Raw genomic sequence first — 23272 nt, forward strand, 5'->3', positions numbered from 1 at the left:
GCAATGCCAAAACGAAAAAGATGTTTAGGGAAATGAAATTGACGCAAAGGGACTATTAAGAGAAAAGTGACAGTAGACACATGGAGCGGATTAATACTTCAAGCCAGCCGACGTCTTCTGAAAGAAGGCTGTTTTCATTAGTGTAGTAGTACTAGTGTGAGACAGAACGGCACCCCAATTACACGTTTTAGCAATTAGCAAGTTAAAACTAACAAATACTTCTTGTGTGACATATCCTTCTCTCTGTACACGACTTCACCAACCTTACGGGATGTTAAGCCGTGGCCCACTGTCCATTGTGCTTGCCGAAATGAGCTAGGGGAATTTCCCCGGTACAATGAACCTGTAAATACTGTATATAGCGTCGGTCTTCTCTGTCACAACTAGTGTACAAGAATAGCTCTTCAGTTAGCTGAACTGGTTCGATATCACCTTCACTTTCTCCTCCTTAAGGAGGATGTGTGGTCTTGGAAATGAGTAGAAACTACAGCTCATACCTCACATAAGCTATACTTAGAATAGACTACATGTAGTTTCTTAGAATAAGGGAATACATTGTTTCCCAGACTAGCCGCACTTTGTACCTTGTACAACTGTTATGCAATAAAGTTTATTCATATACCCATATGCCTGGTATTCTTGGTAAGTGATGAGTGCCAATGCTATCATATTGTCCACCATGACCTTGTGGCACTACTTGTAGCACAATGTCTTCAATATGTCTCTCCTGCAGGGCTATATCTATATATATACTTACATTACAAAACATTACCATATATCATGTTTGAATGGCAATTCCATGTATGCAGCTGCAGCTAGATGAGATACGAAAATAACTTCCTGACGTTTTGAGTGACATCCATCACTCTTCTTCAGCGTCACTGAAATGGACTGGCTGGACGAGGTACTACTGTACATATAATACATGAGATGTGGGAACTGGTTGAACATGATAAAGTAAAAACTCGTAATCACTTCACACTTCACTTCACTCATAATCCCGGTATGCAAATGTCACTGATACGCAAATCAAGATAAAAGACCATCCCTATGGTGAGACACCCTCAGACCCTTGTGTGGTGGGAAAGCGGGGTCCCATTTACTGGAGAGTTCTAGATCTTCTAGTCCTTCCTTCTGGTTTAAGGTCTTCAGGAACCTCCTCTGAGCATATGTTAAAATAAATCATTTCCATCATATCTGGTTTTCTTTTAGGCCTATTTTTATAATCTTGAATGTTTTCACCCCCAATTGTCACAATTTGACCCCTAAACTGAGGGGTAAAGTTGCAGTTTTTCATGCCTCAATACGGAGGGGGGCGGGGTCGAAGATCTGCTCTTAGCTATATATAGATGGCCTTCTTGAATCCGCGTTCATACGACAGTGGTTCACGGTCAAGGATGTCTGTTGTTTCCAGTCTAAAGGGCCAGTCTTGCGTTTTCTTGTCTCACCACAGAACAATCTTAACTTGATTTACATATCAGTGACCTTTACATGCAACGATTACGAGTCCATGACTTTCTGAGTCTATCATGTTCATTTTTTATCTCATGTACGTATAGTGACTCGTTCTGCCTGTCAGTTCTAGTGACGCTGAAGAAGAGTGATGGATGTCATTAGTCATGATTAGTCATGTCTGCTGTTTCCGATCGACCGACCTACATGCTGTATTGTAGAAACGTCCATCAATCACTTTGCTTTGTTCAACATGCGCTGATGTTTTATTGATGTTTCAGAACAGAAATACGTAGAAATGGTCAAATTCAACAAAACGGTCTTATATTAGGCATATACCTCATTTTCATTTTAATTTCATTTACTCAGGGTTTACATATCGTCACAAGGGCGGTTGCAAGCATAAACAAAACATACTTAAGTAACAAGATATAATACAAAGGTACAAACACACTTAGGTGCAATAATACTAAAAATAAAAAATCTCACAAATCATGCTTATTTCTAAGTATCTATGATGTCAAGAAAAGACATTGTACACCTATAGCAGATCACATGTTAATGATATAATTCCGTTTTACATATTTCTCTACATTGTAGATATAAACAGAAATAATGTAATATGTGATGACATATATCAGTTCACAGAACTAATGATGCGTATTGATCTTAACAAGGAAGAGTAAAAAAATGTAACATTGCGACTCACTCAAATGTATCACCAAAATTACCACTGTGTCTTCGAAGTGTATACTTTTCTGCTTTAAAAAGTGCAACTCAGGCAAATGGTTTGTCTATACAGTGAAAGCGACGCTGTTATTCTGACGGTGTTGATTCCATTCACAACTCACGTACAGTTGCAGTGTTGCTATTGCCTACGAAAATAGGTAATGACATGTGCTGCACGCCCCTATTTTTGTCTGCGGTTGGGCTAACGCTGCTACACCGTCCTCGTGCCTTCTGCAATCCATAAGAGATAGCTGTAGGGAAAAATGAATTAGAATTAGAATGACAACGTATCTTTTAACAATTGATTAATGTGACTGACAGATGCATACCACAGAACCTATTTCAAGTGAAATTATGATTTAGGTTGAGCTGTCGTGTTTGAGATATTTGTCATGGAATAGTTTCTTTGATGTCAAAGTTACCGTATCCTAATAATAGTACGGTGCCTTTAATTTTAGGATGCTGTACGTAACGTTATCACAACTTATTCCACTCTATGAATTATATACTACTCAAGCTTGCTTAGTCAAAATTTATTTCATATCTATTCATTCATATTTATTCATATTACAGAAAAAGTGGGATCATTCGTCTTCCACTGTCTCGGAAAAAGAAGCCGAACCCAATAAGTTAGAACTTAGTTTCAGTAGCTAAGACTAGAGTAGTCATATGTTATATTGTTGTCTGTACGTCCACTCCGTGTTACATGTACATGTACTTGCAATATTAGCCTACGGGCAGGAATTTTGCAATTAACTTTCATTTAAACCACAATAACAAACTCACGTGCGCAGGAAATGGATTGTGCGCCCCTAAATTATATACAATTTGTTACAATGGGTTATTTTTTGAAAATTAACAATTACACAACAAAACCAAACAGGACAGCCGGAGATTGAGTTAGTAACTCAATCATTAAAGAGTCTTACGGCACAATGTAAGAATGACTTTTTCATTCAGCTTTAATAATAGCCTGTAAGTCATGCACTTACTTGGATATTTTCTTCAACAGGAGTTCTGCCCCAGGGCTTAGAGAAGTCAGATCCTCCCAGCGGCTCGGCACAGGTCTGCAAGAAGCGCTATCCTGTCTGTTAGGAAAAACGTTTGGTGAGTTAAAATGTTTACCTGGGATTGGCACCAAAACTGGAAATAGCATGGTAAGAAATTAGCTTAGGGCACAGCGTAGAAAAAGTAGGAACAGTGTCAATGTCCCAACACCCTCATTAAATCGGGGCCCCTATCGCTCCACGTTAGCTCGCTCGCGTAGGGGCCCTGATCTTCAGAGCCGGTAGACATGGTTCTGGCGCCGTTACTGACAGTTGCTCATGAATACTTAATGAGCTATCCTTATTTGGTGGTTAATTTGTTCTGAACCTAAAGTAACGACGTGAGACGTAACCTGATTGGTTGATAGCTTCCAAGCGTCTTTTTTAGCTTTACGCTTTTGCAAATTTGCTTCAGATGAGGTTTAGCAAACCCTCTGATTGGCTGAAGCTATGTTGGTGGTGACGTCGCCAGAAACGTGTCTACCGGCGCTGAAGATCAGGTCCCCTACGCAAGCGAGCTAACGTGGAGCGATAGGGGTCCTGATTTAATGAGGGTGTGTCCCAACAATATCTACTGTATCAAGTTGGACTTGCCCTAAAGGAAGGTGGCAAACGGTCACCGAAACGTCGGCTATATATTAACTTTTTGATTGTGTACAAAGAACTTTGTTAACCAATATCAATGTGAATTTTCGAAAACAAAGGAAAAAGAAATTATCAACCGATTAGTTAGATTCTTGGTTACTAGTAATGTCTTGTCAAAAGATTGCAGTCATGTAGCTTTTCTATCAAAATGAAAACATAATACTCAAAGTAAACACATATGATAAGAAAATGTTGTCATTTCTATTTTTCAGGAGCAACGGCGACGTAGACAACATCACAAAATAGGTAAATAACTGTCCATATTTCTTACCATCAAAGTCATGTCCATATGCATGCTTTACAAATATGCTAAAGCTACAGAGGGCGCGTATCAAGTGCGCCTCTGGCGTGATGCAAAGGAACTGCAGATTGCTGCAACCATGACTATATTCTGATAAAATAATGTTGTTTTTTCTACGAAAGTGGAATCGGCGTGAAGCCGTAATTACCTCTACGTAATCACGAAACAGAACGCAGGAATAAAATTTACATATCCAAGTCTGCATGGGCAGCATGTTAGCAAGACCAAAGCAAACAAAAACTAGAGTTCCACGACCTCATACCTTCGCCGATTGATGTTAGCCTTTTCGAGTGAATGCTTATCACTCAGTATGTAAATAAGGTCCTCGATTGCATGAATTTCAAGTGATCCTTTTCTCTACACAAAACACAGCATTAAAGTAAAATCTTAGAAAAGAGGGCCATTGTAGCATTTCCTCATATATTATGTAAATGAGGCCATCATGATTTATGTCTGATAACGTCCACATTTGATTATCTCCCAAACGCCACAAGAATGAAATCCCATCATTTACCACTCTGGAATTATAGTATTTTGTCATAAATTATGCAAATTAGGTATTCGTTTGCATAATTGATATCTATCAATATTCCTCTCTTTCTCAGTTACATGTCACGTGTTTGACTACAATGGAATGCAAGGGTTTGTATACTTTTTCACATCACAGATCCTGATTTGCATGATTCTTATACGATCATGTAAATCATCACTCAAACTATGTACATCCCTACAAATCATGACGATCCGTCATCACCTTCTTGAGTTACTAGTATTCTCTTTCAAATTTTAAAACAAACCCATACCTATACCTACACGAGTTCTCCCAAGAGTTATAAAAATAATCACTGTAAGAATATTTTTGCTTAATTGGTATCATAACTTTTATCTTTACTACAGAAAATAAGGCAATTTGTTGGCAATGTATTTGCTTCAATTATGCCCTTATTTTCATAGTCGACATATCAATCAGTTTTTATCAAACCTATACCTTCCAACAGGGAGAGCGTTAGATCGTAAGGCTGCTGTGTTTAAATGCCCGTGTGACCTCCCTGACCCCAAAACAGAGCCCTGCACCAGGCAAGTAAAGTATCACATGTGTCCTCCTGGGACGTCTCACAGGGAGCCTGCTCCGGTAAACTAGGTCACCTGTCAGTGCAATTTAACCTGAATATATAGACTTAAAAATAGCAAATTGAAAGGGAATTGTAGACATTTCCTTATAAATTATGTTAATGAGGCCTTGTCATGCATGATTTTTAGCTTCCTAATGATACAAGAATGAAATTCCAATCATTAACTATTGTGGTATTTTCAATTAGTATTTTCTCATTAATTATGCAAAACAGGTAGCTATTAGCATTATTGGTATCTATCGATACCTCTCTCTTTTTCAGCTATATATGTCACATGTTTGAGAGTCCTTTTTTGAAAGGCAGCAGATTTATAAACTTTCCTTGCTAATTATGCAAATTAGCTCCTGATTTTCATAATGAATATTCAATTATGTATATCATTAATCGAGCTATCTACATACCATAAATCAAGACGATCCGTTGACCATAAGTCTAGTTATTCATGTCCAAAGGTCAAAACAAATAAATCAAAAACACCCGCTGCAGCTCCAAACAAGCCGCTAGAGGGCCCAAACGTGCACAACTTACTTCATGTGGCATGGACTATCTACCACACAAAAACCATGACCGTAGCACTTGCAGAAAATTCGACCTCAAACTTTGAAGCTACACTGCAGTACCCAAAGTACCCGCTAGGAGGGCCATCATCGAACTTGACCTTCCCCTTTAATAAATCTACCTATTCACTAAATATCATGCACCACCATCAACAGCTTCTCGAGTTATCCTGTCAACAAACACTGGGCGAAATGGTCACGGATCCCGGCAGATACCACGGCATCCGTCAAATCTTTACGTCACGGATACGAAAGATTCCGAGCAAATGCGAACAAACCCCAGATCCGTGAAGGATACGACAAAATACCCTACGGATGTGACACCATATCTGCTCGGATAACGGATACACTAAAGATACGATGTCGTATATGCTTGGATCCCTGACTGACAACGGATACGGATAGGTCGTTTGCACGAATCCTTAAATAAAAACATATACAATATTTGAGAGAAATGAAAACTTGTCATTAGAATTTTCTGTATTCATAAAGACCATTAACAGGTTCGCTGGCCCACTCTATCATACTAGTGCGTTGTTGCAATCTACGGATCCTAGCAAATCTCTTCTCCGTATTTTCTACGGATCCGCTGGCCCGATCAACGACTGGGGATCCTAGCAAATACACCATTCACATTTTCGACGGATCTGCTGGCCCTATAAATGGTTGGAGGTCCTAGAAATTTCCCTTCCGTATCTTCTACGGATCTGCTGGCTCGATCAACGAATAGAGATCCTAGCAAATCCCCTTTCCGTATCTTTAACGGATCCGCTAGCCCGATCAACGACTGGGGATCCTAGCAAATGCCCTCCCGTATCTTCTACGGATCCGCTGGCCCGATAAACGACTGGGGATCTTAGCAAATCCCCTTTCCGTATCTTTTACGGATCCGCTGGCCCAATCAACGACTAGGGATCCTAGCAAATCCCCTTTCCGTATCTTTTACGGATCCGCTGGCCCGATCAACGACTGGGGATCCTAGTAAATCCCCTTTCCGTATCTTTTACGGATCCGCTGGCCAAATTAACGACTGGGGATCCTAGCAAATCCCCCGTCCGCATCTTTAACGGATCCGCTAGCCCGATCAACAACTATGGATCCTAGCAAATTCCCTTCAGTATCTTATACGGATCCGCTGGCCCGATCAACGACTGGAGATCCTAGCAAATCCCTTTTCCGTATCTTTAACGGATCCGCTAGCCCGATCAACGACTAGGGATCCTAGCAAATTCCCTTCCGTATCTTCTACGGATCTGCTGGCCCGATCAACGACTGGGGATCCCAGCAAATTCATTTCCGTATCTTCTACGGATCCGCTGGCCCAATCAACGACTGGGGATCCTAGCAAATCCCTTTTCCGTATCTTTTACGGATCCGCTTGCCCAGTCAACGACTAGGGATCCTAGCAAATCCCCTTTCCGTATCTTTATCGGATCCGCTGGCCCGATCAACGACTTGGGATCCTAGTAAACCCTTTTCCGTATCTTTTACGGATCCGCTGGCCAAATTAACGACTGGGGATCCTAGCAAATCCCCCGTCTGCATCTTAAACAGATCTGCTAGCCCGATCAACGACTAGGGATCCTAGCAAATTACCTTCTGTATTTCATACGGATCCGCTGGCCCGATCAACGACTGGAGATCCTAGCAAATCCCCTGTTCGTATCTTATACGGATCCGCTGGTCCGATCAACGACAAGGGATCCTAGCAAATCCCTTTTCCGTATTTTCTATGGATCTGCTGGCTCGATCAACGACTGGGGATCCTAGCAAAACTCTTTTCCGTATTTTCTACGGATCCGCCTGCCCAGTTAACGACTGAGGCTCCTAGCAAATCACATTTCCGTCCCTCTTCGGATCCGCTGGCCCAACTAACGACTGGGGATCCTAGCAAATCCCCCGTCCGTATCTGTTACGGATCTGGTGGCCCGATCAACGACTGGGGAACCTAGCAAATCCCTTTTCCGTATCTTCTTCGGATCTGCTGGCTCAATCAACGACTGGGGATCGTAGCAAATCCCCGTCCGTATCTTCTACAGATCCGCTGGCCTGATCAACGACTAGGGATCCTAGCAAATCCCATTTCCGTATCTTCTTCGGATCTGCTGGCTCAATCAACGACTGAGGATTGTAGCAAATCCCCAGTCCGTATCTTCTACAGATCCGCTGGCCTGATCCACCACTAGGAATCCTAGAAAATCCCATTTCCGTATCTTCTTCGGATCTGCTGGATCGATCAACGACTGAGGATCCTATCAAACCCGTTTCCGTATCTCCTACTTACGGACAGAAATGATTTGATATATACATTTATTTGGCTGTAGAAAAAGTACAGACAGGGCTACTCAACTAGCCATCATCATGAGTTTTTTTTAAAACAACACTGACGCAAGCAATATCAAAATCACAGTGCTCTCAATATTTCTTTTTGAACGTCTTTAAAAAAGTTAACGCTCTACAAGTCACCCACAATCCCATAATACACTAGACTACTGTATATCTTGCGAAAAAGAAAAAGGCTTTTTCGTGAACCTACAGGGTCGTGAACCTTAGAAAACAACACGGAACTAGCAATTTCTAATCACCGTTCAGCGGTTGTCTATATATTGGGTAGTGTTTCAAAACCCTTCAATTGCGCTCTCAATATTTTTTTTGAACGTCTTTAACAAACGCGTTCTACAAGCCATCCACCACTCCTTGATGCACTAGACTACTGTATATCTTGTTAAAAACGAAAAGGCTTTTTTGTGAACCTATAGGGTTCTGAACCTTAGAAAACAACACGGAACTAGCAATTTTACCGTTCAGCGGTTGTCTATATATTGGGTCGTGTTTCAAAACCCTTCAACTGCGCTCTCAATATTTCTTTTTGGACGTCTTTAACAAACGCGTTCTACAAGTCACCCACCACTCCATGATACACTAGACTACTGTATATCTTTTGATATAAGAAAAGGTTTTTTTGTGAACCTACAGGGTCCTGAACCTTAGAAAACAACACGGAACTAGCAATTTTCTTGTCACCGTTCAGCGGTTGTCTATATATTGGGTCGTGTTTCAAAACCCTTCAACTGCGCTCTCAATATTTCTTTTTTAACGTCTTTAACAAACGCGTTCTACAAGTCATCCACCACTCCATGATACACTAGACTACTGTATATATTGTGATATAAGAAAAGTTTTTTTTGTGAACCTATAGGGTCCTGAACCTTAGAACACAACACGGAACTAGCAATTTTACCGTTCAGCGGTTGTCTATATATTGGGTCGTGTTTCAAAACCCTTCAACTGCGCTCTCAATATTTCTGTTTGAACGTCTTTAACAAACGCGTTCTACAAGTCACCCACCACTCCATGATACACTATACTACTGCATATGTTGTGATACAAGAAACGGCTTTTTTTGTGAACCTATAGGGTCTTGAGCCTTAGAAAACAACACGGAACTAGCAATTTTACCGTTCAGCGGTTGTCTATATATTGGGTAGTGTTTCAAAACCTTTCAACTGCGCTCTCAATATTTTTTTTTGAACGTCTTTAACAAACGCGTTCTACAAGTCACCCACCACTCCATGATACACTAGACTACTGTATATATTGCGATATAAGAAAAGTTTTTTTTTTGTGAACCTATGAGTCCTGAACCTTAGAAAACAACACGGAACTAGCAATTTTACCGTTCAGCGGTTGTCTATATATTGGGTCGTGTTTCAAAACCCTTCAACTGCGCTCTCAATATTTCTTTTTTAACGTCTTTAACAAACGCGTTCTACAAGTCACCCACCACTCCATGATACACTAGACTACTATATATGTTGTGATATAAGAAAAGGTTTTTTTTGTGAACCTATAGGGTCCTGGACCTTTGAAAACAACACGGAACTAGCAATTTTACCGTTCAGCGGTTGTCTATATATTGGGTAGTGTTTCAAAACCTTTCAACTGCGCTCTCAATATTTCTTTTTTAACGTCTTTAACAAACGCATTCTACACCCACCACTCCATGATACACTAGACTACTGTATATCTTGTGATATAAGAAAAGTTTTTTTGTGAACCTATGAGTCCTGAACGTTAGAAAACAACACGGAACTAGAAATTTTCTAATCACCGTTCGGCGGTTGTTTATATACTGGGTCGTGTTTCAAAACCCTTTAACTGCGCTCTCAATATTTCTTTTTGAACGTCTTTAACAAACGCGTTCTACAAGTCATCCACCACTCCATGATACACTAGACTACTGTATATAATGTGATATAAGAAAAGGTTTTTTGGTGAACCTATAGGGTCCTGAACCTTAGAAAACAACACGGAACTAGCAATTTTACCGTTCAGCGGTTGTCTATATAGTGGGTAGTGTGTCAAAACCTTTCAACTGCGCTCTCAATATTTCTTTTTTAACGTCTTTAACAAACGCGTTCTACAAGTCACCCACCACTCCATGATACACTAGACTACTGTATATATTGAGATATAAGAAAAGTTTTTTTTTTTTTGAACCTATGAGTCCTGAACCTTAGAAAACAACACGGAACTAGCAATTTTACCGTTCAGCGGTTGTCTATATATTGGGTCGTGTTTCAAAACCCTTCAACTGCGCTCTCAATATTTCTTTTTTAACGTCTTTAACAAACGCGTTCTACAAGTCACCCACCACTCCATGATACACTAGACTACTATATATGTTGTGATATAAGAAAAGGTTTTTTTTGTGAACCTATAGGGTCCTGGACCTTTGAAAACAACACGGAACTAGCAATTTTACCGCTCAGCGGTTGTCTATATATTGGGTAGTGTTTCAAAACCTTTCAACTGCGCTCTCAATATTTCTTTTTTAACGTCTTTAACAAACGCATTCTACACCCACCACTCCATGATGCACTAGACTACTGTATATCTTGTGATATAAGAAAAGTTTTTTTGTGAACCTATGAGTCCTGAACGTTAGAAAACAACACGGAACTAGAAATTTTCTAATCACCGTTCGGCGGTTGTTTATATACTTGGTCGTGTTTCAAAACCCTTCAACTGCGCTCTCAATATTTCTTTTTGAACGTCTTTAACAAACGCGTTCTACAAGTCATCCACCACTCCATGATACACTAGACTACTGTATATAATGTGATATAAGAAAAGGTTTTTTGGTGAACCTATAGGGTCCTGAACCTTAGAAAACAACACGGAACTAGCAATTTTACCGTTCAGCGGTTGTCTATATAGTGGGTAGTGTGTCAAAACCTTTCAACTGCGCTCTCAATATTTCTTTTTTAACGTCTTTAACAAACGCGTTCTACAAGTCACCCACCACTCCATGATACACTAGACTACTGTATATATTGAGATATAAGAAAAGTTTTTTTTTTTTTGAACCTATGAGTCCTGAACCTTAGAAAACAACACGGAACTAGCAATTTTACCGTTCAGCGGTTGTCTATATATTGGGTCGTGTTTCAAAACCCTTCAACTGCGCTCTCAATATTTCTTTTTTAACGTCTTTAACAAACGCGTTCTACAAGTCACCCACCACTCCATGATACACTAGACTACTATATATGTTGTGATATAAGAAAAGGTTTTTTTTGTGAACCTATAGGGTCCTGGACCTTTGAAAACAACACGGAACTAGCAATTTTACCGCTCAGCGGTTGTCTATATATTGGGTAGTGTTTCAAAACCTTTCAACTGCGCTCTCAATATTTCTTTTTTAACGTCTTTAACAAACGCATTCTACACCCACCACTCCATGATACACTAGACTACTGTATATCTTGTGATATAAGAAAAGTTTTTTTGTGAACCTATGAGTCCTGAACGTTAGAAAACAACACGGAACTAGAAATTTTCTAATCACCGTTCGGCGGTTGTTTATATACTGGGTCGTGTTTCAAAACCCTTCAACTGCGCTCTCAATATTTCTTTTTGAACGTCTTTAACAAACGCGTTCTACAAGTCATCCACCACTCCATGATACACTAGACTACTGTATATAATGTGATATAAGAAAAGGTTTTTTTGTGAACCTATAGGGTCCTGAACCTTAGAAAACAACACGGAACTAGCAATTTCACCGTTCAGCGGTTGTCTATGTAGTGGGTAGTGTGTCAAAACCTTTCAACTGCGCTCTCAATATTTCTTTTTTAACGTCTTTAACAAACGCGTTCTACAAGTCACCCACCACTCCATGATACACTAGACTACTGTATATATTGAGATATAAGAAAAGTTTTTTTTTTTTTGAACCTATGAGTCCTGAACCTTAGAAAACAACACGGAACTAGCAATTTTACCGTTCAGCGGTTGTCTATATATTGGGTCGTGTTTCAAAACCCTTCAACTGCGCTCTCAATATTTCTTTTTTAACGTCTTTAACAAACGCGCTCTAGAAGTCATCCACCACTCCATGATGCACTAGACTACTGTATATGTTGTGATATAAGAAACGGCTTTTTGTGAACCAACACGGTCCTGAACCTTAGAAAACAACACGGAACTAGTAATTTTCTAATCACCGTTCGGCGGTTGTTTATATACTGGGTCGTGTTTCAAAACCCTTTAACTGCGGTCTCAATATTTCTTTTTTAACGTCTTTAACAAACGCGCTCTACAAGTCATCCACCACTCCATGATACACTAGACTACTGCATATATTTTGATATAAGAAAAGGTTTTTTTGTGAACCACCTTAGAAAACAACACGGAACTAGCAATTTTACCGTTCAGCGGTTGTCTATATATTGGGTAGTGTTTCAAAACCTTTCAACTGCGCTCTCAATATTTCTTTTTGAACGTCTTTAACAAACGCGTTCTACAAGTCACCCACCACTCCATGATACACTAGACTACTGTATATCTTGTGATATAAGAAAAGTTTTTTTTGTGAACCTATGGGTCCTGAACCTTAGAAAACAACACGGAACTAGCAATTTTCTAATCACCGTTCGGCGGTTGTCTATATATTGGATCGTGTTTCAAAACTCTTCAACTGCGCTCTCAATATTTCTGTTTGGGCGTCTTGGTCTACACGTTACCGATTACTTAATGATGTACTAGAATCCTGTATATGCTATGATATTACAATACGTTTTTTTGGACTTCTACGGTGGCCTGAACCTTAGAAAACAACACGAAACTATATACGACACCGCTTAACGGGTATTTCAGTGCGTGAAAACTTCTTCAACTGCGCTCTCCACATTTCTATTTCCACGTTTCCTTTTGAAACGCGCTCTACCAGTACTCCGTTTCTAGACACACTAGAATCCCGTACCCCGCGCAGGACAGACAAAGCGTTTTAGCTTATATATGTTCCGGAAGGTTACATGAAATGTTCCCTTTTTCTGTATCAGAACAAGTAAAATGTTAAATACTACGTACATGGTTCCACAGTCGTTGATCGGGTAGGCGGATCCGTAGAAGATACGGAAAGACTTCAAGGAGGATTTGCCAGGATCCCTAGTCGTTGATCGGGTCAGCGGATACGTAGAAGATACAGAAAGGGGTATGGTAGGATCCCCAGTAAGATCAGCGGATCCGTAAAAGATGTGGAAAGAAGATTTGCTAGGATCCTTAGTACCTGATTGAGCAGGCGGATTCAATACAAAAAAACCTAAGCCAATGTTATGTTATCGGTAGCTTTTATCAATTAGGTGCAGCCTGCTATGCATTTAGAAAACATTGCGACATGTTTTATTATAATCTTTCTATGAGTGCCTTCAAGTTGAAACAAGGAGGTCTACATATAAACTCATTGGTTAAAGCAAGGAGGTTTTATATAAACCTTCTTGGTTAAGGAGGGAGTGCTTCCCTTTTACTTTATAGGTTGTAGAGAGTTGCCGGAAATACTGCGTTTTTCTGTTCCATAGACCGTGGTAAAATTATCTATCATTTTATGGTGTGTTTTTTTTCGGTACACACTACATGTTTTTTTTTTCGCGCTGACCTCGGCTCAGACCAATACATGCTGTGTTTTCGCAAAACATACTTCTTCAGACCTCGTTCTTTTAGCTTACATGAATTCACAGAAAGTTACAGGAAATGTTATAATAATTACATTTCGTTATTTAGTCATTGTAAGAACTTGGAGGAAATAATGGCAGTGAGTGTTTTCTAGCGTTTTTATATTAAGTTGTGGTTGGTTTGAAAAGACAGGTCGAATGCGAATGCAAATTTATTCACTGTGAAGTTGTAAAAACAACAAAGCGACAATGGGAAGTAACCTGGGGGATGTCTCTTCGGATGTCATGTGATCGGACATTACCCAATGACAGACAAGAGTGGGTTTTTCAAACCTAACGAATATGCAAGCTGAAGAAGTATTTTGTAGGAAGTCTGTTCGAAGACAAGTCATGAAAGAAGCTCGGACCCGTTTCTCTAGGACACAAGTTATGGTCAAGACTTTGCTTTTGCCGCCTGGAACCCCGACGGGACGAACACGAAGATAGGACATGGCCAGACTTCTGTACCAGAGTCGGTTGGGGCTCTTGTATGGCGCACGACACAGCCACAGGAAAGGGAATCACGACCATTTGTATCGTCCTGACCATTGCAGCGAAGGCTGAAGAAGAGCGCAAATAATGTAGCCTACGGATTATTACTCCTGCGGTGACCAGATGGGAAAAGGATAACAATGTTTCTTGTATGACGCACCATCGGGATTGTGGATTTAGCCTTGGTCGACCGATAGCTCACTGACTGACAACTCGGATCGCCAAGTGTAGGTCTGCGGGATGGACTGCTCAAGCTGCCGAACGAATTCTCTGCGGGCCCCGCCAGGTGTCTCACCCGGGGTAACTTGGACATAGCGCCGAATCGTGAAGAGCACAGACAATGTGAATTTGATCCTCCTGTCGACAACATCAAGTACAGTTTTGAAATAAAAAGACAAAGACCTACATTTTGTATTTGCGTGTATGTGTAGAGAATTCGGGGGAATTCAGGTATCGCATCTGCTAAGTATTCGGAAAAATCCGAATAATTCGCATCTGTGCATTTGTAGCAAATACGGAGAAATTCACGTATCGGATTTGGTTAGGATCCTGGAAAATCCGAAATTCACATCTGCACATTCGTAGCACATGCTGAGGGATTCAGGTATCGGATTTGGTTAGGATCCTGGAAAATCCGAAATTCGTATCTCCGCATTGGTAACAAATACGGCGAGACTCAGGTATCGGATTTGGTTAGGATCCTAGAAAATCCGAAATTCGTATCTGCACATTCGTAGCAAATGCTGGGGGATTCAGGTATCGGATTTGTTTAGGATCCTGGAAAATCCGAAATTCGTATCTGCACATTCGTAGTATATACGGGGGGTTCAGGTATCGGATTTGGTTAGGATCCTGGAAAATCCGAAAGTCGTATCTGCACATTCCTAGCAAATGCTGGGGGATGCAGGTATCGGATTTGTTTAGGATCCTGGAAAATCCGAATTGCTTATCTACGTAGTCGTAACAAATACGGAAGGATTCAGGTATCGGATTTGGTTGAGATCTGGAAAATTTGAATTTCGTCCATACGTATGCGTAGCAAAAACCGAGAATCGGCTGCCGAATTTGGTAAGGATCCGGCAAAATTCCGGCGTTTTAGCGTTGCCCAAGGTAAGGATGCGAAAAGTTTCCTACGAAACCTGTCATCGCATCCGCGAAAAATACAATTTTCGGATTTGTCCGCATCCAAATGGTTCAGATTCAGGGATCCGAAATTTCGGATTTGTAACAGATCCGAGTCGTATCTGTTGGTATTTGCTGATATTTGCTCGTATCCTTAAAGAATACGGAAAAATGACGGCATGGATATGGGTGTATCCGAACCTATTTTGTCCAGTGAAACAAATACGCATACATAAACAGCCCACTGCAGTACCGCAGGAAAATGCCAGGTGACCCATTTTTGAACTTAAGCTTTGTTTTCACAATCTCTACGTACCCACCAAAAATCATGCAGATCCATCATCAATACGTCGAGTTATGTTGTCTACATACAAACACACTAACAAAAAGTCCACTGAAGCACTTTAAGAAAACGCCAGGTTAACCATTTTCGAACTTGACCTTCGTTCCCACAACCGCCACTTACCTACCAAAAATCAGCAAGATCCGTCAAAGTTCTCTCGACTTATGATCTCGACATACATACGGACCCACTTTACAGCTGGCGTAACCGATAACATAACCTTACCGCGAATGCATACATTCCCGGCGAAGGTAATGATTATCATCGATATATAATAAAGCATTTTGGTGATTTTACATGTATGTATAGACAATTACGGCTTCACACTGTACGGAGTCATCTTTTGTAAAAAAATAATGATACATTTTATCAGAATTAGAATGTCAAAGTTACAGCAATCGAATCTGCAGTTCCGTTGCACTACGCCAAAGGCGCTCCTGATACGCGTCCTCTGAATCTGTGATGAAGTGATGTAACCTTGATAAAGATCTTACCGGTCATATTCAAGGAGCGCTTTCCTCTCAAAGCGTGGAATTTGAACGGGTTGGGTGCCCGGATGTTGTAGCTGCGTGAACCTCTGACGAACGGCTCTTCCGTTTCACCCCCAACAGCGTCCCGACTCAGGTCCGACTGTAACATAAGATCAATCAATGCAGCACCATAAGAAACCGCTAGGTGCGCTAATGTATCGTGCATTCGCAAGAAATACAACAAGGGTTGGACTGATCAAGAGACACACTGAAATGACTATCCTGTTTTCTTTCACATTTTTTAAACACTTTTTGAAAGATACAATACGTCAATAGGAAAGAAATGTGCAGTAGGAAGTAAATCACGGCTATTTTGTATAAGAAATGTAATATTAGATTCAGAATAAGACCATGTTAGTAAGGGACATGCGGCAGCGTAGCTTTAATTGCATGGTTCATGGTACATGTACTTAAATACTATCAGAGTTATTTTGTTAAAGGCATAACAAGTGGAGTCCTAGTGGATTATCATCCTAAAGTACTAACTGGTATTTAAAATATGATGATTGGGGCTACAAAATGCTTATTAGTCACGTTGAACTAAAACGGGACCAAATCCACCAAGTGCACTCGAACAGTAAATACCATTATGTAATAGAAGGTTGTACTTGACGCGTTGAGTAATGTTTCCGTTACATAATACCCTTCGGATATTTTAACTGTAGAGCATACGCGCTTAATGGGACCCTTTTGATTGCTCTCAACAACTGAATGACGATGAAAACTTTGTCCATAACTCAAAACAAACGTTGTATAAAGAAAGCGATGCAATAAGCAAGAAGACATGCTGTCTTAAAGGAAAGCTACACAAAAAATTGAAAATCCTTCTATGCTATGCTTGATATATTCCAAAGTCAAATTTCTTACTTCAAGTTGTTTCACATAAGTCCGTCATAGTTCTGGGATTTTCCACAGTTTGCAGCTTATGCCGTGCTGACGCCTTCTCACCTGATAATTGAATTATATGACGTCAGTGTTCCAAATTTTTCACCTGATGATTGAATTTTAGAACACTGACGTTATATAATACAATCATCAGGTGAAAAATTTGAAACACTGACGTCATATAATTCAATTTTCAGGTGAGAAGGCGTCAGCACGGCATAAGTTGCAAACTGTGGAAAATCCCAGAACTATGACGGACTCATGTGAAACAACTTGAAGTAAGAATTTGACTTTGGCATATATTTAGCATAGCATAGAATGATTTTCAATTTTTTGTGTAGAGTCCATTCCGAGTCACCGCGAGGGTTTTATAATAATATTTGTAATCATTTTGAAAAATTTCTAATAAAAGAATATCTGACTGACAATAGTTCTACATTTTTCTAAAAGATCAAATACGAAAATATGAATCTATTTGAATTTAATTAGATAATTTAGAAATATTTTGAAAGTAACTGCACAAAAACCTCTTTATTTGTAATAATTTCTAAACAGCTATGTGATTATTCAACTTTTAGAAATATTAACAAGAAATGGTAGAAAATGGTTAACAATAGTAGAATGGTGATTGCCCCCATAAAAGTAGGTGCAAATCTGGCCCTTCTGTCTGCCTTTGTACATCTTTAGACTTCACTGCAGGACACCGCTCGGTCCTTTGTGGAAAGCATTCTTCCCTAAACTTTGCAAGGATGTGTGAATTACTTTCTTCCCAGCCCTCTGACCTATTTATAGAGATGTTACAAATAATGGTAGAAAATGGTAAGAAATTGTAAAAAATTGTAAATAATGGTAGAATGCTGTTACCATTATTTAGAAACCATTGTAAATATCATATTCTACATCATGAATATTTCTAAAGTTTTAGAAAACTTAAGAAATATTTAGAAAGTTGAAATCACATTCAAAATATTTCATAAGTATCAAATCTCTTACACAAATAATAACAATAACTTGAAAATAGTTCTAAATTATGACAATAACAACCCTCGCGGTGACTTGGAATGGACTCTAGCTTTCCTTTAATGATAAATACGAAGCAGTAAAACTGTGGGGTTTAGTTGTAAATACATCCTGCCCCCGTTTTGCAGGAAGTTCCTGGACGCAAATTGGATATGTCCTGTGGTTCTTCTCATTTTTCAAGCAAGGATGTCCTCATTAGCTTTGATGACTAGCGTCACTGGGGCGCACCCTGGGGAAATATTTGCTCCAGTGGGCTCCATGGGCATACATCGTGATGCCCCAATGTTCCGTGCCTTAACGAGGAAATTTGCAATAAGGCAACGTAAATATCATCAACATTACCATTTATCGTTTCTGACAAGGGAAATCCTCGGGCAATCGTAATGAAACACAGCAATCATCTTTTAAATTAGTGTTTTTCTAAGGGCAAAAGAAACATGATCATGATCATGTGAGAGATTCTGCGGCCAGGACGTCATTCTTATTGGGCATACAAAACACGCCAATAGACAACAATTTAGTAGCCCATTGTATTTCACTTTTTAGAGAGAAGATTATGACATGGTATGAAAGAGATAAAAATTGAAAGTGTTGACAGTTTGTTTCGAATTTGAGCAAAGCTAGGACTGGGGCACTTTTAGTTAATTAATAAATGTTCATTAGTTTGCTCAGAATGGTCACGTATTGAATTTCTGAATACGGTATACCAAAAACCTGCAAACTGAGCCCCGGGACTACTTTTGCTTGATCTAGAAATATGGAGAGATTTGCTGTCATGTGAATTTCGGCTTCAGTTTACGACTTGATGTCCAACCGTAAAGAGGTTTAACAGACTCTACGTGACTTTCACGGCCTTGTGTCACAATTTTCGGCGCCGATAGGATTACAAACTAAGATGGTTACCTGATGTAGAATTAGAAACTAAGATGGTTATTTGATGTAAATGACACTTCCTGTCACGTCAATAACAGGAAACTCATATGCAAACGGAGTTCTAGAGGAAATGTCAATCATCTCAAAACAATCATCCTTAACTATTCCACTTAATGTCCGACCAGATGTCATTAACAGGTCTTTTGAGGTACTGTTTCGTCGAAACATAAATTTCTGATGGTTAGCACGTCTCAATATTACGGGAATCTCATAAATCTAACACATCATAATATATTTACGGTCAGGAAATCATTTTTGTTTGTCCAAGGCATCACTTTGGAGCTATTCCTACGTTGATGTCATTGTTACTGAAAGGCTGTCGTTGAGAATTGAGCATATTCAGCTTCACTAACAAACGCCATATAAAACATAAAACCTGGCTCTCCGATTCTTTCCTTTAGTCACTGACAAAAGACAGCGGATGCTGTCTGAAACATCTGACTGTTCAAAATTTTATCCAGTTGCTTGAGTAACTATTTTCGGCGTATCTTATCACCTGGATGTCTAACCTTCATCAACGTAACGAGCACCAACGTCACCGTTTGTAAAACAGAACACATTAAACCTTTCCTGTGTCACCGCGTATTCGATCCACTCTTTACACAAAGGTTTTCCTGGCCTTGTATCGAGTTGTAAATAACTCGATGCCACATACACTTTGGTCGGTGAGCATTTAGTGACACATCTGTTATTGTGATTGACGGAAGGGATCAAATTACATCTCTTGAGGTCATACATTGCGGATACGGTTAAGTGGCCCTTAGTTTTCCTGTATTGATTTGGGTAGACGAAACAAGTATTGGACTTTCACTAACAGGAAATAAGTATAGGGTTTTGGCAATGATAACAAATAAGAATCGTGAGTGATTGAAGAAGGCTTCCTCAAAGCAGCAGGATGTTTGTATTCTCTTAGTTGTATTTGCTTTGAAATGTGAGAGAATGGTGATTTCCTGAACATACATGAGTGTCAACCGTTTCGTGTTCTTTTTTCTTTATTTGTGGGACGCATATGTGTTATTTCAGGGCGTACCTTTCTTCTTAGGAGCACACTTGACACGGCAATTCCGAAGTTTATAAATAAAGTTTGTTAAGCAGCCGGAAAAGAATATCTTGATTTACTAAGAAGGTGGCTTCTACTGTGTGCTGTTGTCGGTACTTTTGATGATTTCGTTTTCGTTGCATCTAAGTGAAAGTTCAGTTTTAAGTGACAGGGATAACGATAAAACGTCGATATAACACTCACAAGTAATCCTCGTCCTCATTTTGCTTCTATTCGAACGTAATATTCATCTCAAAGAATCGCCCAAAGCAGAAATAGTGCGACCTATTTTTTAAAGATCAGAAACGTAACCGCTAGAAGGTTACCAGATTGAAGCGATGTAGTTAGAAATAGAAGTGATAAAAAAAAAATTAGGACCTTGCAGGTCAACCATAATCGTGAGAAGAATACTTAGGACATGATAACGACACTACGTTTAAATTTGCACTTTCATAAGTGATCAGATTTACCGCGGGCCCGACTGATAACAGTTCTTTGGGGCTTAGAAGGTATAAAGGAAGAGGTGTCCGAAATGCATATGAATAGATTTGATGTGTTACTAAGGAACTTATCTTTGAACCTGTTTTTTTTTTGTATGCGGATGAAATATGATCTTACTCTATCATCCACGACTACGATTCCCATGTTCTTAGCTTGTTTTTTGGGGCCCAGCATTTTCAATGGTTGATATTGGCGTAATTTTTGTCTCTCTGCCATGAAAAGTCAAACATGAACAACAGAGTCTGAGATGATTTGCAGCGGTATCACCAATGAAAGCATTATTGTGATAAGAATTAACATCCATGTACATTATCGACTCTACATAAAGACTTTATTGCACATTGGGTGAGTTGAAATGTCTCAAGTTTCCACCTAAGGACTCGTTTAATAACGGCCTTCAGATGAAAACTGCAATCTTTCCAATATCTACCAGCCCTCCTGCCTCTAAATGTGATACTCCGCGTGTGTTTAAATTGTCTTTTGGCGTTTTGTCTTCAACGGCAAATATTTCTGGACGTCGGCCAGAACAGCCGGATATCAGCACCAGGGACAGGCCCCTGATTTATCAGCAACACGTACACAATGTATGCTTTGGAAAATTCCGTTCTTATGGCAAACAACAGGTTTCACATGTCACTTTAAAAACTGTGAAGAGTACAGTCGCTTCAAATTCTCAAATCTTCGTCACTACATAAACTGCGCAACTTTAACGGGAAACAAAGCAGACACAAAATGACTGAAAAGTGTGTCGGGGAGACTGGACGGTCGACTATCGCTGCCATATACTTTTAAACAACGACGAAGACAAAGAGAAATTTATGATTCAAATTCAAATACTGCAAGAGCTGCTGCAGTGGAGTTGTATAAAAAGACCCTATTAGATCCAATGCTATAACTCTCAATTCGGTTAAAGATTGGTTTTGGATTGTCCTTTGTAGCAAAAGACTTGAAGCCTTCGTTATCATGATGGACAGAATGGCATCTGAGCGTTACTTGGTTGGGTCGGATTCGCCAGCTTTGTAGCTCTTGTACATTTTATAAAAAGAAAACCTTGCTTATGTAGCCTTAAGGGCATAAAGTACATAAATATTCTACGAAAAACTACGATAAACGATTGCTCAAATGGATCATCTCGGGTGAACCCCTTTGCTAGTCCGACGTTCTGCTTTTTGATTCATGCCAAAAAATGGATTTGAGTTACGTCTATCAAAATTTCACACACATTCTGTATTGAAATGTTGGACTTCTTACCTCGACTTTGATGATCGCCTGGCAGAAGCTGGCCAGTTCGGTGCCTGGTAGGCCCGCCTCCGCTTCGCAGGTCGCCAGTACAACACACGCGCACAGCCCCAACAAAGTCGCCACCGCCGCTTTCATTTTTTTGCCTGTCGTCTTAACAGTTGTACGTCAACAGAACCAGTCTCCCCCGATGATGCCTAGCTGGGTCTGTGTCGAACCGTCCCCTGTATTTAAAGGAAACGCTCGTCCGTACCACGTGATAACGTCAGCAATGTCGTCACGTACGCACAACTTCTCTCGCCTGCCATTGGCTGCTTAATTGGAGTGTGACTATTGTTAGCTTGAGTGTAGACTGCGCATGTTTCATATGAAGGGCTTTGTATTTTTCCACAATTTGTTTGGAGTAAAATTTCAGTCATGTGGTTATAATTTCATTGGTTCTTGAGTTAAGTAATAGTGTTTGTGATGATTTCGATAGTGTAGATTGTCAAGGTGTGTATCTTTATTTGAGTCACCTTAACATTTGTCAACTGGTACCCAAAACTGTCTTCCTCCGGGATCATTTCCTTATAGCAAGCTCCTTTTTCACCACCGTTTTAACAAACTCACTACATGACATTGTCTGTAACACCGTGGCTTCAAACAGTGAGTTTTTCCCGTTATACGTTAGCCATGGATCTTGTACGCTTCTCCCATAGGAAGCGTACATTGGTGTTTAGAAGAATGATAGTCGCCGCCAGCTAGTCATAAAACTGAGAATGACGGGGCGGGTTTGCTGAAACCTAAGAGCTAGTTTACTATAGGATGATTTTGAATTTCAAACCCTTAACGGTCGCCACGACACTTCCAGGAAGTCGTTGTGTCGCAATCGCTTCCGTGATTTGGAGCACCATACAAATTCAGCAGAAGAATTATGTGAAAACAGAATTTTGAGTTGGGAAAATATATCTTTAAAGTATAAGGGCCAACATTTCTCAAGGGAATGTGGGGTCATCATCTCATACATATACATTCCCCGTATATACATGTAGTGTATGTTCATGCATACGTATCCGCTCCCTTTACTGACGGCGCTTTCTAAGGATGATAAACTGAAGCATTCCAAACAATTGTGCATATGGCTGTTCTATGTTATCAATATTCGTCCCTTTACCCATTTCAAATTTCATTATTTTTTTTTCTGCAATAGCACAAACCCCGGAATTTTATTGGTTCTACTCCCTGCCATAGAACGGGACTTTTAAAACATTTCTTCAAAGATGAATGTTAACTATTCAGAATTTGTGGGCAACAAATGAAACCATACGAGGA

The 23272-nt window shown here is 39.9% G+C and overlaps 1 protein-coding gene across 1 annotated transcript; it reads right to left on the reverse strand.

Annotated features, from left to right (window-relative positions):
* Positions 1-2028: 2028 nt before the first annotated feature.
* Positions 2029-22170, reverse strand: LOC136446445 (uncharacterized). Its single transcript, XM_066444816.1, has 4 exons — positions 21974-22170; positions 16309-16444; positions 3174-3269; positions 2029-2432 (listed from the first exon to the last, which is right to left on the reverse strand). Exons 1-3 carry the CDS (start codon positions 22097-22099, stop codon positions 3220-3222), a joined length of 312 nt encoding a protein of 103 aa, XP_066300913.1. The 5' UTR covers positions 22100-22170; the 3' UTR covers positions 2029-2432; positions 3174-3219.
* Between the last annotated feature and the right edge of the window lie 1102 nt (positions 22171-23272).

The sequence above is a fragment of the Branchiostoma lanceolatum genome, chromosome 12, assembly GCF_035083965.1.
Source record: "Branchiostoma lanceolatum isolate klBraLanc5 chromosome 12, klBraLanc5.hap2, whole genome shotgun sequence".
Taxonomy (NCBI): domain Eukaryota; kingdom Metazoa; phylum Chordata; class Leptocardii; order Amphioxiformes; family Branchiostomatidae; genus Branchiostoma; species Branchiostoma lanceolatum.